Here is a 13436-nt window from a genome sequence, read left to right on the forward strand (position 1 = left end):
TTCCAAGATGCATGGTCAGGGAAGGGGGGAAGATAAAGGAGTATGGGCTTGTGAATGGAGTGATTGAGGTAAAGAAGTGATGAAGGTGAGACAATTTCTAATTCCAGGGGAAAAGGAAGATAAGGAGGAGGGAGAATACTTATGTTTACTTCCACAAAAAGAGAATACATGTCTAAGAAACACTTCCTGGGTTTCTGTGTAACAACATGATCCAGGTGATTGGTTAGCCCCAAGGTGACACATACTGTATCCTCCAAGGCAGGAGGAATGGGGTTCCAAGGGTCTCAGCACTGTCAAATACAGTCTTGATGATAACACATCATTCACACACAGTTCTCTCCTTCTCCATCTCTCTCTCTCTCTCTCTCTCTCTCGCTCTCTCGCTCTCTCGCTCTCTCGCTCTCTCGCTCTCCCGCTCTCCATCTCCCTCTCCCTCTCCCTCTCCCTCTCTCCGGACCTTACCTTGCTCCAGAGGTCTGAAGCGGTGCTCAGCAGCAGGTGAGGGAGGAGGGGAGGGGGGCAGGTTTGCCGTATCTTCAACTACAGAAAGACAAAACAGAAGGGGACAGACAAGCATGGAGGGATGAGAATTTATAGGGCGTGAAGTTTGAAAACAGCTAGCTAATTGACAACCCTGTGTGTGTCTGTTGAGATAGTAGCTGATTAAGCCTGGAGAGGAGAGGAGGTAATGAATGAGTCTTTCTGCTCTCTCTCTCTCTACCTGTCTCTCTCTGGTTAATCCTTTAAAGCTCCTCTGACAGTCTCTGTGAACAGTAGAGATGGGAATAAATACTATAATGGCTGTTTTTCGCTGAGTAATTCCTCCAGTGAGGATTCTCTGGTGGACATTTTATGAAATGCGAGGGAAGAATTCGGCTTCATCATTTCAAGAAGCTGCATTTATATTATCAACTGTAATAGTGAATTAGCTAATACTAGTAATACAAATACATTACTGTAATACAAATACATTTACAACAGACAGCCTATTTAAAGCAATGCAGAACTGGCTCTGTTGTAGCCTCTACAGTATATCCCCATTTTGATGTGTATCTGTCAGCTCCACACTCCATAGATGTAGTATGCAGTAGATTTGCTGACAGACAGAGTCCTCACTGCTGGTTATTATAGATGTGCTGACAGACAGATGTCCCATTAGGGGATAGAGAAGCTCAGGGCCATGCACAGACCCTATTTATTTCTGTAACAACACACTCACTCATCACAAATTGTGAGCAAGCTAGTTACAGTGCCTCCTACATTTACATTTTAGTCATTTAGCAGACGCTCTTATCCAGAGCGACTTACAGTTAGTGAATACATATTTTTTTATACTGCCCCCCGTGGGAATCGAACCCACAACCCTGGCGTTGCAAACGCCATGCTCTATCAACTGAGCTACATCCCTACCGGCCATTCCCTCCCCTACCCTGGACGACGCTGGGCCAATTGTGCGCCGCCCATGAGTCTCCCGGTCGCGGCCGGCTGCGACAGAGCCTGGATTCGAACCAGGATCTCTAGTGGCACAGTTAGCACTGCGATGCAGTGCCTTAGACCACTGCGCCACTCAGGAGACAAAGACATGACTGACATTGGGAAAAGAGGGAACGCTATCAGCTGATCATTGATGTTGATGATTGATGTAAATCTTCTAGTTAGCTAGCTAGATTTAATTTTTTATGATTGTGATTTATCTTCAATGCTCTTAAATAATAACTTCATAATTTAGCTTAATATTCATAATTTCTAACTCATGATATATGGCTGGCTGGCTAGAGGCTTGTGTGTATATTTTAGTATAGGGAGGTCAGCTAGAGTCTAGACTACCTGTGTTCAGTGCTTAAAAATTAATTAATTAATTATTTGGAGATCGGGAGGTGCCGGAACAAAAAGTGGGTGTGAGAGGGTAGTGACCTGGGGAGCTCTGAAGTACCAGAACACATGAGGAAAAAAAATGCACCTTTATAATAACGCATTGCATGCATAGCCTATCAGCGCATTTGCGTGTAATGACATTGAGTAGAAGAGTAGAGGCGCTTAGAATTTTCACACACAGGGAAACATTTTAGTAGCCTAGTGTCCGGGAAAAATGTGGCCTTTTATAAACACATTTAATGCAATTCTACATAATTTTTTATGACTAGAGACTTTGGCAGAATCTTTTTTCATAGGCCTACCGCACAAATGATCGAAATGACAGGCTACTTTGACACTGACAAACTGAGAATCTGAGATAAATAAAAACGACCTTGTCTTGAATCCATCAACAGCCTAGGCCTAGGTGAGTAGAGACACACATGTTGTAATATACTGTAAGGATGATATTATAATCCTAAAAAAGCTTTCACTGACTCACCCAATCATGCGCAGCTCACTCGCCGGAGATGGCCATGCACCCATGCCAAAAGCCTATCTCTCTCTTGTTTTACTTATACTGAACAAAAATATAAACGCAAGATGTAAAGTGTTGGTCCCATGTTTCATGAGCTGAAATCAAATATCCCAGAAATGTTCCATACACAAAAATCGTATTTCTCTCAAATGCTGTCCACAAATTAGTTTACATCCCTGTTAGTGAGCATTTCTCCTTTGCCAAGATAATCCATCCACCTGACAGGTGTGGCATATCAAGAAGCTGATTAAACAGCATGATCATTACACAGGGGCACCTTGTGCTGTGGACAATAAAAGGCCACTCGAAAATGTGCAGTTTTGTCACACAACACAATGCCACAGATGTCTCAAGTTTTGAGGGAGCGGGCAATTGGCATGCTGACTGCAGCAATGTCCAACAGAGCTGTTGCCAGATAATTTAATGTTCATTTCTCTACCATAAGCCATCTCCAACGTCATTTTAGAGAACTTGGCAGTACGTCCAACTGGCCTCACAACCGCAGACCTCATGTAACCACGCCAGCCCAGGACCTCCACATCTGGCTTCTTCACCCTCGGGATCGTCTGAGACCAGCCACCCAGACAGCTGATGAAACTGAGGAGTATTTCTGTTTGTAATAAAGCCCTTTTGTGGGGAAAAACTAATTCTGATTGTCTGGGCCTGGCTCCCCAGTGGGCGCCCCTGCCCAGTCATGTGATATCCATAGACTAAGGCCTAATGAATTTGTTTCAATTGACAGATTGTTTCAAGTACAACTCCGTAATATCGTTGAAATTGTTGCATGTTGCGTTTATATTTTTATAAGAAATAAATGATGAAGTGCTGCTGTGCTTCAGCCAACCAGACTGAATATTGATGATGATGTAAATCAAGTGTTAATCAAATGTTATGCTGCTGTGGCAGTACTGTTTATATTTAAACTAGGTATCTTGCTACACACACTCGACCGGTGACCGCATCTCAAGACATGCATTGTTTGGATACTGGGTGCACGCAATCTCCGTACAGGGCAGACTGGGAAAAAGGCACATGTGAGTGCCGTACAGAGCAGACCAACTGACGGGTAGGGGTGGTGAACTTGACGTCACAACGACTTGGGGGCAGTCGGTTCAGAACAAAAATGTTTTAAATATATATACACCACCACCCAAAAGGGCACTTGGTGAGTGGGAGGGCAAAGGGGCAGGTGCTCAGGCACAGGTAGACCCCTATCTACTACATGATGAGGGTCAATGTTGCTATGTGGTCTCCAGATGGCTGATCTGGGATCTGCTCTGCTTTGCTCTGGGCTTACTCCCCCACCACTACCACCATGTTAGATCTTCTCTGACAGCTGTCCGGTCCTAGCACTGCTCTTTAATCCCTACACACGCACACACACATGCACACATGCACGCACGCACACACACACAGACGTACACACACACACCAACAGCACCATTTTAGTCCATTGACATCGGCCAAAAGGACCTCTGTGTCACTCTCAGAATAGCTATGCTCCCTCTGGAGGGGTGGGGAGGGAAGAGACGGGAGGGTCGTGTGTGTGTACCTGACTGCAGTCTTGTCTCCTGTTCTCCCTTCAGTACTGCCACTGCTTCCGCTGTCACCTCCTGCACGATTCGCGCAGACACTTGCTCTGTGGGACACACACACACACACACACATAGACACACACATAAACACACACAGTTAGACACACAGGCACCCACAGTCATCAGTGACATGTCTAGACCAACAATATCTTGCTAATCATAGCGTGTTAAGGAAATATTTACTTAAGGTCAGTACTTATTGATTGATAATTCATTTAATGATTGCTTTCTGTCTATCTAAGGCTGAATGTTTAATATGCAGAGAACCATGGTGAGAGAAAATTACAAAATAAAAATATGAAATAGACAATCTATACTTGGCAGCATTCTAACTGCAGGCATCACCATGGAAACACCAGTTCAGACAGGAAGACAGCAGCCAAACCTACTGGCCAATCAGAAATGGCTCTGGCCGTGGGCCTGTGATTGGCTGATAACTTTGAGTCAGCAATGGTGTGGGATGCCCAGGTCATACTCACTACAAACCAAAAGGAAGCAACGGAAGCATATTTTTTGTCGCAAAACGTTTGCTACGGTGTGCACTAATGAACATGACCCGGATACACTCCACTGGTCACAAACTATTTAATCTAGATGATACCTTTACCCATAGGTTTACAGTACAATGATTAAAACAGCAATTAAACCACCTAGGATGATAAAGATGATGTTAAGTAATTGTAAAACTGATGTGGAGTGGACTGAGGTCAGAAGAACATTGATTTGTATGTATGTGTGTGTGTGGGTGTGTGTATGTAGGGTTTGTGTATACAGTGGGGAAAAAAAGTATTTAGTCAGCCACTAATTGTGTAAGTTCTCCCACTTAAAAAGATGAGAGAGGCCTGTAATGTTCATCATAGGTACACGTCAACTATGACAGACAAATTGAGAATTTTTTTTCCAGAAAATCACATTGTAGGATTTTTTATGAATTTATTTGGAAATTATGGTGGAAAATAAGTATTTGGTCACCTACAAACAAGCAAGATTTCTGGCTCTCACAGACCTGTAACTTCTTCTTTAAGAGGCTCCTCTGTCCTCCACTCGTTACCTGTATTAATGGCACCTGTTTGAACTTGTTATCAGTATAAAAGACACCTGTCCACAACCTCAAACTCCACTATGGCCAAGACCAAAGAGCTGTCAAAGGACACCAGAAACAAAATTGTAGACCTGCACCAGGCTCGGAAGACTGAATCTGCAATAGGTAAGCAGCTTGGTTTGAAGAAATCAACTGTGGGAGCAATTATTAGGAAATGGAAGACATACAAGACCACTGATAATCTCCCTCGATCTGGAGCTCCACGCAAGATCTCACCCCATGGGGTCAAAATGATCACAAGAACGGTGAGCAAAAATCCCAGAACCACACGGGGGGACCTAGTGAATGACCTGCAGAGAGCTGGGACCAAAGTAACAAAGCCTACCATCAGTAACACACTACGCCGCCAGGGACTCAAATTCTGCAGTGCCAGACGTGTCCCCCTGCTTAAGCCAGTACATGTCCAGGCCCGTCTGAAGTTTGCTAGAGTGCATTTGGATGATCCAGAAGAGGATTGGGAGAATGTCATATGGTCAGATGAAACCAAAATAGAACTTTTTGGTAAAAACTCAACTCGTCGTGTTTGGAGGACAAAGAATGCTGAGTTGCATCCAAAGAACACCATACCTACTGTGAAGCATGGGGGTGGAAACATCATGCTTTGGGGCTGTTTTTCTGCAAAGGGACCAGGACGACTGATCCGTGTAAAGGAAAGAATTAATGGGGCCATGTATTGTGAGATTTTGAGTGAAAACCTCCTTCCATCAGCAAGGGCATTGAAGATGAAACGTGGCTGGGTCTTTCAGCATGACAATGATCCCAAACACACCGCCCGGGCAACGAAGGAGTGGCTTCGTAAGAAGCATTTCAAGGTCCTGGAGTGGCCTAGCCAGTCTCCAGATCTCAACCCCATAGAAAATCTTTGGAGGGAGTTGAAAGTCCGTGTTGCCCAGCGACAGCCCCAAAACATCACTGCTCTAGAGGAGATCTGCATGGAGGAATGGGCCAAAATACCAGCAACAGTGTGTGAAAACCTTGTGAAGACTTACAGAAAACGTTTGACCTGTGTCATTGCCAACAAAGGGTATATAACAAAGTATTGAGAAACTTTTGTTATTGACCAAATACTTATTTTCCACCATAATTTGCAAATAAATTCATAAAAAATCCTACAATGTGATTTTCTGGATTTTCTTTTCTCATTTTGTCTGTCATAGTTGACGTGTACCTATGATCAAAATTACAGGCCTCTCTCATCTTTTTAAGTGGGAGAACTTGCACAATTGGTGGCTGACTAAATACTTTTTTTCCCCACTGTATATGTTGTATTGTAAACCTTAGTGAACCATACATCCATGATTCCTGTGCATATGGACTCCAATATATACTGTAGATCCATACCATATCCTTAATTTTACACTCATGAGCTTTACTGTCATCATTTAGTGTTTTTGAGAATGTCAGTCTCCTGAACCGTGTAATTGACATGGCAACAGTGTATTTCAGTGGGATTAGTTAGTTGGTGGTGGAAAGCTTTTGTTGTCACGACGTGGAGCTGTTTCAGGACCATTTTCCACCCACCAGACACTCACACACACATGCACACAGACACATGCAAGCATGCATCTGCACAAACACGCACAAACACACACACACACACACACACACACACACACACACACACACACACACACACACACACACACATACATACGTCTTCCGGGAACACTCACCCACTCAAATTAGCCTGCTTTCTGTGGTTCCATTTTACAGAGAAAAGGAGTGCCATACACACATGGACAGATACTTGTCATTGCCTAGCAGATCAACCACACAGCATGACATTCCAACAAACACAGTCCAGCGCTGCGTCTCAAATAACACCTGTGTTGTACTTCTCTTGACCAGAGCCCCACGGGCAATTTTCAGTGTCCGCATAGAAGCAAAGCAAATTGCCATCGTCAGAGGTTCTATGCCCTTTTCTAGTCATTCTTTTACTTTTGTCTCTATCCTGATTCTTTCGACAACACCATAACATCATTCTATTCTAGAGCCCATAGCTTGGTTATGATGAACTCCCTCCAGACAGACAGACAGACATGTGCCGCTCACGCCCTCACCTAGACAGATACCCACTCTCCATCGCTCTTGCCCTCCCTCCCTCCCTCCTCACAGACTGGGCAGTGATGTGTCCTGCATCCAGATCAAATTCTGTCTCGAAGGCACACGACGACACGTTCTCACACACATCTCCAACACACACATGCACACACACACACACACAGCATCACCAGGTCGTTGGGTTAATTCCAGTGAAACAGCACTATCTGACAGAAACAAACCACACACACAAAATAAACATATCTACTGTCTACTCTAATTCTAATGATAGCTGTCTTCTTCAGTCTCGTTTCAGCCCTTCCTGACAGAAGGAGTTGTGTCAAAAGCCATTTACAGTGACAGATCTTACTTATCTTACCAAGTTTGTCTCATTGGCCTTAACACATGAATAAATAAATAAATAAATAAAAACATGACAAATAAAAATAAGGCACATTTTATATCAATAAAACACCAGTGTAAAAGAGAAGAACAGTTATACTCTAATCCAAAGCCACAACTACAATCCTCCCAGACATGCAGACAATGCTGTACTGAGCTACACTACCAGGACAGAAAAGGTTTTTTTATTACCTGTACTGGTTAGACCAGACCAGACCAGTAGAGCAAAGCGAAAACTGATTCTCTTTGAGCAGAGACCTGAGGCAGCCACAGAGTCAGACACACTGCCAAATGCAGGCTTGCACCTCACCGCAGGGTGGAGAGGGGAGAAAGAGAGAGAGAGAGAGAGAGAGAGACAGCCGGCGAGATACCACCGCCAAAACTCTGTGTTGCCACAGCAACACACAACCTAGGTGGTCTGGGCCCTGTCTAATTGTGAGCTATGGTTGCTCTGTTCCCATCCTCAGCCCCTCCCCTCATCTCCCCTCTCTCGCAATGTCTGTGAGAGCTCACCTGCCACACCCATGACCAACATGATGCTGCCAAAGGTATTGACTGACTGAATAACTGCACCCCCTGTACATGGTGAAGCTCATGAACACCATGACAACTGTGTCCTCCACAACTACCTCAACAGAAAACCATGACAACTGTGTTCTCCACAACCACGTCAACAGAAAACCATGACAACTGTGTCCTCCAGAACCACCCAAACAGACAAGAGTCAAAACAACAGAGTCGGGGGAATTGGAGGGACGCCATGTGCGACTGACGTGTTTTCCGTTTGCTCCCGTGGTATTTTTAAAGTTTATGTGAATTTTGCAGCAAAACCGTATTTATTTTCATATATTATTTTGGTGATCCCTTCCCGTAAAAACCAAGACTACTTTACTTCCAAATATCAGCATGTCGACGAAACATAAGGCCAAAAACATGACTTTGAGAAAACCCGGCCTACAAGACACACTCTCATCACCGCCCTCCCCTGAGCCTGACGACCCGGGGACTGATACTCTACCCGGAGGGGCGGCTTGGCCTGGCGGCGCTGAAGTGAACATTCTCGAGGCCATCAAACTACTACGCTCTGAGATAGTTGAAATGAAAACGGAGGTGGTTGCTACGATTGAGGCCCGAATAAAGGAGGTTTCTGATACTTTAAAAGCAGATCTAACCATCCTGCGGAACGAGACGGTGCCGGCAATCGCATCACTCAAAACAACAATGGAGTCGCACACTACAACGATTGCAGCACTGGAGACCTTCGCTACAAATGTCTCCGACTTAACTACATCCCTGGAGGCTGACGTGAAACGCCTAGCTGCGGACTTGAAAAAGGTGAAGGAGAGCTGTGTAAGTTTGGAGGGATTCTCTCGCCGCAATAACCTGAGACTGGTATCAGTCCCAGAGTCGGGCGGAAATGCCTCGCGCCACGGATTTCGTTTCTGGGCTGCTGAAGGATGTTCTAGCCTTGGATGAAAAGCCCCTGATTGATCGTGCCCACCGGTCGCTGCGCCCAAAGCCCCGGGATGGGGAGAGGCCCCGTGACATAATTCTTCGAGTGCACTTTTTCCATGAGAAGATGGAGATTCTCCGACGAGCCCGCAATACCACTCTGAGCTTTCAAGGACAGAGCTTCTCCATCTACCAGGACTACTCCCCCCACTGTTTCCAGGCAGCGCGCAGCTTTCGGACAGGCCAAACGACTACTTCGGGACCATCCAGGTGTGAAGTATGGACTGCGATTCCCGGCCCGTTTATGGCTATCTCATGATGGTAAAGACTACACATTTGAATCTCCGGATGAGGCTCTCTCTCACATTCAACGTCACATCAAGAAGTCTTGAACTTGCTCATAGTTCAGCATTGCTAGCGAACTGTGGATAGTAAGTAACCCACCTGTGGTACAACTATGTTTAGCTACAACATGCTAATTTTGTATAGTTGGGGGGTTGGCGTACCCATTCAGGCTTATTTGATGTGATCTAATGTTTTGATCATCTAGTGTGCTTGCCTTACAAGCATTCAGTCATTTTAATCTCATTGTATTGCGGTTTTACTATACTCCTGTGTTTTCTAGGCTGTCTTGCTCACCTATTCAGTTTGTTTACATAGTGTCTCAGTGACTCAAAATATTCTTGGTTATTTGCTTACTGCATCCGTTTGCATTGACCCAGTAAACAGTAAATGCTTCCCGAGGCGACACGTTTTTTTGGGGTCTTCACTTAAATTTTAAGGCTCAGAGCGTCATTTATGCCCAGCAAGCGTTAAACGTTGCGCACACGTAGTTTTTTTGGTCTTGGTTGTAAGTTGTCTCAGCATTCAACTAGACAACTATTATAATAATAATAATTATTATCTTCTTTGATTGTCTTACTAAGATTTCCTTAATTCAAATTAGGTTTTCGGCTGAGAGCCGTTACACATTCTATTTATTTTCTTTATTTTCTCTCTCAAATGCCTGTTATAAGACTGGGAATATAATTATAATTATATACATCTACAAGTGGTGCTTTTGTAATTTCGTCTGCACAAGGGATTCACCTTAATTTCTTTTATTTAAAAATGATTATCTCTTTTTGCTGTTTGATCCACTAACAAAACACGACTTTAAAGAGCGGGACTGTGGGTTTAGGTTTAAGACCGCACTCTCACAGACATACTGTGCGAAGAGAACATGCTCTATTTAGGCTTGTACCTCGTTTGGGGAGGTACTGTCTGGGATGGGGGGGAGGGGGTGGGGGGAGGGGTTGAATTGTTCAGTTCTAATGTTGTCATTCTGTCTTTTTTGTTTTTTTTTCGGTACTTTTTCTCAACATCTACCACCGTACATTATTACTCTGAGACAAGTTATTCTGGGGTTTCTGGGCGCTCATTGCTTTTCCATTCTATGCTCTAATGACGGGGTTGTATAACGGGAATGCCCAGAGGGGCCGAAACAATGCGATCAAATACATTTCGTGGAACACCAAAGGGGTTAATAACCCAGTGAAACGTAAGAGGGTGTTGACACACTTAAAGGGTTTGAATGCAAATGTTGCATTTCTACAAGAGACTCACTTGAGGACTGGTGAGCACTTTAGGATGCGTAGGGACTGGGTTGGTCAAGTGTTCCACTCTAACTTTCATAGTAAATCAAGAGGGGCTGCCATTTTGGTTGATAAAGTCACTCCCTTTGTAGCTTCTGAGGTTATCGCTGATCCTAAGGGACGATACGTCATAGTAACCGGTAAACTGTTTTCTACCCCTCTTGTTTTGGCTAGTGTTTATGCTCCCAATTGGGATGACACAAGTTTCATTTCTTCCTTTTTGTCTGCTATACCCAATTTAGATTCTCATTTATTGATTTTAGGGGGGGATTTCAACTGCAAAATGTCCCCAGTTCTTGACAAGTCCTCACGAACAACTACAGGCCCATCTAAATGTGCCCTACTTATTCAAGCCTTTCTTCAGAAATATGCCATGTTTGAGGCCTGGCGTTTCCTACATCCTACAGATAGACAGTATTCCTTTTATTCTCATGTTCATCAAACATACTCCCGGATTGATTACTTCTTTTTGGACAAAAACTTTTGCCTAACCTTCGGCAGTGTACTTACAAGAGTATTGTTATTTCGGACCATTCACCATTAGTGCTTGAACTAGAGTTTCCCCAGCGACCTCCTATGTGTTATCAATGGCGTCTTAACCCCATTTTACTCTCAGATAAGGAGTTTGTCAATTTCATTTCTTCTGAAATCACCTTATTCCTAGAAACTAATTCAACACCAGGTATGTCCTGCTCTACCATATGGGAGTCTCTCAAAGCATACCTACGTGGCCAAATTATTTCTTATACAGCCAACCAAAACAGAGTTCGCTCTCAGCGACTCCGGGACCTGAGCGAATCCATAGCCACATTGGATGAGAAGTATGCCACGGTTCCTTCCTCTGATCTGCATAAAGAGCGCCAACTACTCCAATCTGAATTTGATGAGCTTTCTACCAGGCAAGCTGAACAGCTACTCTTGCGAGCTCGGTACAGAGTGTATGAACAAGGCGACAAGGCCAGTAAACTCCTTGCACATCAGATCCGTAAATCTGAGGCCTCACGTTTAATCCCACAAATAAGGACCCCGTCTGGTGCCACCACAGTTATACATAAAGAGATCAATGATCAATTCAAACAATTTTATTCTGCGCTATACACCTCTGAATCCCCTCAAGACCCTTTGCTGATTGATTCCTTCTTTAATGGCCTGAATATGCCTTCAATTGATACAGACACCCATGACTATCTAGAAGAAGAATTTACACCTGAGGAGATTGCAACAGCAGTGTCCGCAATGAAAAGAGGTAAATCACCGGGTCCGGATGGTTTTCCAACCGAATTTTACAGGACGTTTTCTGGTCTGCTTTGCCCGTTCTTGTCTCGACTATTTGCAGAGTGCCTTAATACCTCAAAGCTACCGCCTAGTCTTTATCAAGCTTCAATTTCATTACTATTAAAGAAAAACAAAGACCCTCTGGAATGTGGATCCTTTCGCCCAATCTCGCTTTTAAACTGTGATTACAAAATCCTAGCCAAGCTTTTAGCCATCCGTATGGAAGGCTCGCTGCATCAAGTAATACACTCTGACCAGACTGGCTTTGTGAGAAATAGGCATTTATTTTTCAATATTAGGCGCCTTATGAATATACTGTACTCCCCTGCGTCGGAGGACCCAGAGGTGGTGGTCTCACTTGATGCAGAAAAAGCGTTTGACCGCGTTGAGTGGGATTACCTAACAGCCACCCTTTATAGATTTGGCTTTGGCCCCAAATTCATTGCGTGGATAAAGATTCTTTATTTTTCCCCCATGGCTTGGTCACGGACTAACAACTTGTCCTCTGACTATTTTTCCCTTGCACCGCGGATCCAGACAGGGCTGTCCACTCTCCCCCCTTGTTGTTTGCTTTGGCAATCGAACCTCTCGCCATTGCATTACGCTCTAATGATGCCATTCAAGGAATAATCCGGACGGGCTCAGAGCAGAAAGTCTCGCTATATGCGGATGACCTCCTTTTGTTTATCTCTAACCCTGATACCTCATTGCCACGCGCCTTATCTGTTCTTAAAAGGTTTGGATCAATCTCAGGGTACAAGCTGAATCTAGGCAAGAGTGAGCTTTTTCCTGTAAACAAGGCTGCTTTAAAGTGCTCTTTTACAAGCTCTCAGTTTAGGATTGTCCGGGATCAATTCACCTACTTGGGAGTTAAAGTGACAAGGAAATATTCAAATCTGTTTCAGGAAAACTTGGTTGCTCTAGCAGACAGTTTGAAACAATCTTTTGCTTTTTGGAATGCGCTACCTCTTTCTCTTATCGGAAGGATTAATGTCATTAAAATGAGTGTGTTGCCCAAATTTCTATATTTATTTCAATGTCTACCCATTTTTATTCCAAAATCTTTTTTTATTTCACTGGATCAAACATTCATGCATTTTATTTGGGATGGCAAGGTACCACGGATTGGTAGAAAACATTTACAGAAGCCTAAGTCATTGGGGGGTTTAGCTCTACCAAATTTTCAGACATACTATTGGGCTGCAAATTTCAGAGCCCTTCTGTACTGGCTGCAGACTGATCCTACTGGCCCTAGACCAATCTGGGTCCAGATGGAGTCTGAATCGTGTAAACCTGCTGCACTTTCTTCTGTGTTGTGCTCGTCTCTCCCAGTGTCCCTAGGCAAAAGGTGTGTCAACCCAATTGTAAAGCAGTCTCTTAAAATTTGGAATCAGTTCCGCTTAGCCTTTGGCCTCCGAGGCTTTTCTCTATCAGGCCCAATCAATCAGAACATTTTATTTCCTCCATCTTTGAATGATGGGGCTTTTGACATCTGGCACTCACTAGGCCTCTCCTCACTAGCCCAATTATTCTTTGATGATACA

At 44.1% G+C, this 13436-nt stretch overlaps 1 protein-coding gene across 5 annotated transcripts in view; it reads right to left on the minus strand.

Moving 5' to 3' along the window:
- The window catches only part of LOC121536993 (microtubule-associated protein 2), a 150845-nt gene that overhangs the window by 51166 nt on the left and 86243 nt on the right, over window positions 1-13436 (minus strand). For all 5 annotated transcript variants that reach the window (XM_041844696.2, XM_041844695.2, XM_041844697.2 and 2 more), the window contains exons 5-6: window positions 3945-4031; window positions 463-540 (exon numbers count right to left, since the gene is read on the minus strand). In XM_041844696.2, the coding sequence (XP_041700630.1) occupies window positions 463-540; window positions 3945-4031 (165 nt within the window). The remainder of the gene's footprint in view (window positions 1-462; window positions 541-3944; window positions 4032-13436) is intronic.

Source organism: Coregonus clupeaformis, chromosome 23 (genome assembly GCF_020615455.1).
Source record: "Coregonus clupeaformis isolate EN_2021a chromosome 23, ASM2061545v1, whole genome shotgun sequence".
Lineage (NCBI taxonomy): Eukaryota > Metazoa > Chordata > Actinopteri > Salmoniformes > Salmonidae > Coregonus > Coregonus clupeaformis.